The following is a 3,932-nucleotide window of genomic DNA, read 5'->3' on the forward strand; positions in this document are numbered from 1 at the left end:
ATGCTTTATACTGATCAGATGCTTAAACTTAAACACTTAGAAAGTAAAATTGAACAAATTCAAGAAAACATAGCTTCAGCAAAGCATAATATATTACACCCTAGTATATTATCAGCAGAAGAAATTGAAAGATTCAATATTGACATTTTTAAATTAAAACACGTAGAGACAGGACTCCTTTCATATAAAAATGACGCATTACTTTTAGCTATAAAAAAATACCAATTACACACGTTAAAGCAGATCTAATACTAATAACGCCATTACCCAATAGGCAACATTTTGAAATGATAGGAGAACAGAAATATGCAATTATAATAGGAAACAAAATATATAAATATACAGAAGGAGCACATTTCAAAAACTTAAAAGAAATTAACGTGTGTTCGTCTAACCAATGTAAATACGAATATAACAATTACACAATGATCGAAGATACCGAAGACGACACTATCCTGATTAAAAATACATATGAAATAGAAATGAAACAAAATTGTGACAATAGAGAAATTGTACTCGAAGGAAATGCATAAATAAATATTTATAATTGTAAGGTTGAGATAAAAAGTAAATCATTCCAAAACCAAAAAGTTATTGTAGAAGAAAGATATATTGTCCCTGAAAAAGACACTGATGTATTACAGTTTGAAAAAGTAATACATTTCTCAGAGATAATAATAAATCAAGAAAAAAATATTAACAAATTGGAATAACTAAAAATACATAAAAATGTAAATTATGCCATAAGCATATTAATAATATTATTATTAGCAATAGGAATATTGATAAAATGTATAGTATATAAGAGAAATAAAAATACGAATTTAAATGTAGAGCTACAAATTCAACCTCTTTCAAATGAGGAAAACACAAGAAAAATAATTGGTCCCATGTCAAGCTCAAAATTATAACTATAATTTTACAATCACAAGCAAGTTTTATAATCACTAGTAATAAAGAAAACTTGGCAGAATTCAATGGAGGCCATTGAATCTAGGGGTGGAGGAGTCACATATTGACATACACTCCCTAGAAATAAATAATGAATAAGCAATTAGGCAATTCACAAGGTGTCATAAGGTGTCATATCGTCATATTGTCATATTTTTTTATGACTGTCATAACAACACTGTTGTTGTTTCACATGCAAAATTAAAATATGACTGATACAACACTGCGTGGTATGTTTCTTGAGTTCGCTATTCGATCAGCTGTATTTGTTTCTTCTTCTTAATTGGCGTAGACACCGCTTTGTTTGTTTACATTCTTATTATTGGCGTTTACTCGTAAGTGTTTGAAATAAAAAAATTGAATAAATTTCGTTTTAATATGGAAGGAAACCACGATATTCAGGTAAATTAAATTGAATATAAATGAAATATGAAAATATTTTGATGTTTATGTGGTTGCAAATGATTTTATTGCAGTGTAAACCAAAACGCCGCCGTTTCAACCCGGTGCATAAGTGGAATGCGGCAGAAGAGAAAGCGCTTGTGGAGTTCCTGATGGAAAATAGAAGTTTCGAGGTTTGTCATTTTAATTAAAAAAAAATAAAAAAATTCAAATATGTTTTTTTTTAAGAAACCAACGGCTCAAAGTTTTTATGGTCGTTTCATCCAAGACACGCAGCTGACGGTAGAGTGGAAAGCAGTGCGCGCAAAAGTACGCAATATGCGCACTAATTATAATAAAGCAAAGGAGTGGGAAGGGTCGACAGGCGCAGGAAGTATGGAAGGCGACACCATAAAAAGTAAATTCTTTTAAGGAAATCTCTTTTTTTTAATTGTGACCATTATTTTTTTCTATAGATACTTTAAGAAAAATGTGTTTTTTCTATGAACAGCTGGATGATATTTTCGGCAGCAGATTAAATTGTTCTGCAGTAGTGGAAGACAGTTTGGTGTTAGAAAGCGATTCTACAAGTCCATCGGGAGCAGAATGTGTGGTTGAAGCGGGCAGTTCAGTTGAAGCTGAAGAAATACAAAGTCCTGCGTTGAACGACAATGTATGCACTCGAAGGCAGAAAGGAATATATTCCAAAACTGCCTTGTCAGATATTTTGCAGGTTCATGGCGAGATCGCAGAAATAAGAAAGCAAAAGCTTAAGATGGATGTTGCAGCAAGGGAAAGGGAAATGTTAATCAAAGAAAAAGAATTAGAATTAAAAGAAAAAGAAATAGAATTAAAAAAAAGAGAAATTAATGACAAACTAGAAATTGAAAAAATGAAATTACAAATGCAGGAGAGGTTGGCAATGGAAGAGCTTAGGCTCAAATATAAATAATTTTACAATGTACTACATTTTTAGTTCACTTTTGATATGAATTTATTTTTATTGTTATGCGTTTTTTTATATTTTAAATGAAGTTTTTATGTTATAAGTTTTTTTGTGATATTAACAGTTAGTGCCTTTTGAAGACTACGATGTAAATGTACCTAACCCAAAATAAAAGAACCAAAATGAAAAATATAGTTGGATTATAATCAAGCAAAATTAATCATGCATTTTTATTAACTTGTATGATTAAAGAACAAATGCATATACATATGTGTATAAGTATTAAATATTTTGATTTTGTATATAACGAAGCAAACAATTCCTCATATTATTTTCTGATGATAAAGGGAATTGAGGCATCAAAACTTCATTGCTGTTTTCATTATCTATATCGAAACTGATTAACATGTTGTGAAGAATACAACACACCATAATCCAGTCATTGCATTCCTTCTTATTTGACGTTGAAAGCATTCTAAATTTAAGCTCCTTTAAACTACCGAATTTCTCTTTCAAAAGACCAAAACAATTCTCAATTCGTACACGGTATTTGGAAAAATACGCGTTGAATAAATCCCTTTCTTCTTTTCTATGTTCAACACTGTTTTGTCGGAAGGGCGTTATTAAATATGGTTTCAGTGGATAGGCACTATCTCCCGCGACCCACTGTGATGTCGACAAGAATCGTTCCGGATGCTTTGCTAGTGAACAATTTGAAAATATTTTCGCGTCATGTACACTGCCTGGGAAACCAATCGTCACCTGTCTTATGCGCAATTTATAGTCACAAATCGCTTGTAGTTTTACAGAATATTGACGTTTGCGCGAATAGTAAATTTCATGCTGCATAACTGGTGCTTCAGCTAATTTTATTTCGGAACCATCGATGTAACCCACACACCCTGGCATTTCTTTCCCAGTTGCGGACACAATTTCCAGTCTTTCTCTTTCATTGGGCCAGTATAAAAACTCATTTTTTAATCGCAGTATGGCTTTAAAAATTCGTTGCGTTACATTTTTAATAGTGCCTCCATCACCCACACCAAATAAGGAAGCCACTTTGCGAACAGATTGTCCATCGCCGGAAGATCCCAACCGATACAGCACTATTTTGAGTTGCAGTTCGATTGGAAGTTGTGAAGCACTTGAACTTGTCTTAAAAACAGCGTCATTTTTAATTAATTCTAAGATACGTTCGCATTCCTCCGGGCGAACACGAAGCATCTGATTGAATCTGCTTTCGTCAAGATTCCTTAGCACATTTCGCTGCCAACTGGAACATTTTGGTAAGCCGAAATGAACGCTTCTTCTGTTGTTCAGCAAACAGCTCATGCTGATCAAAAAACTTTCAATAGCTTCGTCTTCTTCGTCACCTGGCAAAGTAAAGTAAATAAATATTTGTATATATTTAATGAAGAAATGTATGCAAATACTCACTTGATTCAACTCCTAATAGAGCCAATGCATGATTTTCACATAAAGAAGCTATAATTTTATTTTTCTGACTTTCTTGTGGCATTTCGGTCTTCTTAATTTTTCACTATCAGCTGATTAAGTGTAGAAATATGACAAAATATGACATACAACAGTTAAGGGTGCTCACAAGTGTCGTATTTTTTAAGAATATTAAATATGACATAAGACATACAACAAA

At 32.2% G+C, this 3,932-nt stretch overlaps 2 protein-coding genes across 2 annotated transcripts; one reads left to right on the forward strand and one right to left on the reverse strand.

Moving 5' to 3' along the window:
• The first annotated feature begins 972 nt into the window (after positions 1-972).
• On the forward strand, positions 973-2,319 carry LOC125776111 (uncharacterized). Its single transcript, XM_049446995.1, has 5 exons — positions 973-1,353; positions 1,428-1,526; positions 1,582-1,750; positions 1,809-2,195; positions 2,309-2,319. The coding sequence occupies exons 1-5, from the start codon at positions 1,330-1,332 to the stop codon at positions 2,317-2,319; spliced, it is 690 nt and encodes a 229-aa protein (XP_049302952.1). The 5' UTR covers positions 973-1,329.
• Positions 2,320-2,473: 154 nt separating this feature from the next.
• On the reverse strand, positions 2,474-3,932 carry LOC125776333 (uncharacterized). The gene is made up of 2 exons (XM_049448075.1): positions 3,716-3,932; positions 2,474-3,651 (listed from the first exon to the last, which is right to left on the reverse strand). The coding sequence occupies exons 1-2, from the start codon at positions 3,795-3,797 to the stop codon at positions 2,561-2,563; spliced, it is 1,173 nt and encodes a 390-aa protein (XP_049304032.1). The 5' UTR covers positions 3,798-3,932; the 3' UTR covers positions 2,474-2,560.

Source organism: Bactrocera dorsalis, chromosome 2, assembly GCF_023373825.1.
Source record: "Bactrocera dorsalis isolate Fly_Bdor chromosome 2, ASM2337382v1, whole genome shotgun sequence".
Lineage (NCBI taxonomy): Eukaryota > Metazoa > Arthropoda > Insecta > Diptera > Tephritidae > Bactrocera > Bactrocera dorsalis.

Bases quoted from the DNA above. Each gene is read 5' to 3' on its own strand.
- LOC125776111 (XM_049446995.1), top strand. From the start codon at position 1,330: ATGGAAGGAAACCACGATATTCAG. The intron at 1,354-1,427 runs GTAAATTAAATT...ATTTTATTGCAG, and splicing joins AAGGAAACCACGATATTCAG to TGTAAACCAAAACGCCGCCG. The intron at 1,751-1,808 runs GTAAATTCTTTT...TTTTTTCTATAG, and splicing joins GGAAGGCGACACCATAAAAA to ATACTTTAAGAAAAATGTGT.
- LOC125776333 (XM_049448075.1), bottom strand. From the start codon at position 3,797: ATGCCACAAGAAAGTCAGAAAAATAAAATTATAGCTTCTTTATGTGAA. The intron at 3,652-3,715 runs GTGAGTATTTGC...TTACTTTGCCAG, and splicing joins TCTATTAGGAGTTGAATCAA to GTGACGAAGAAGACGAAGCT.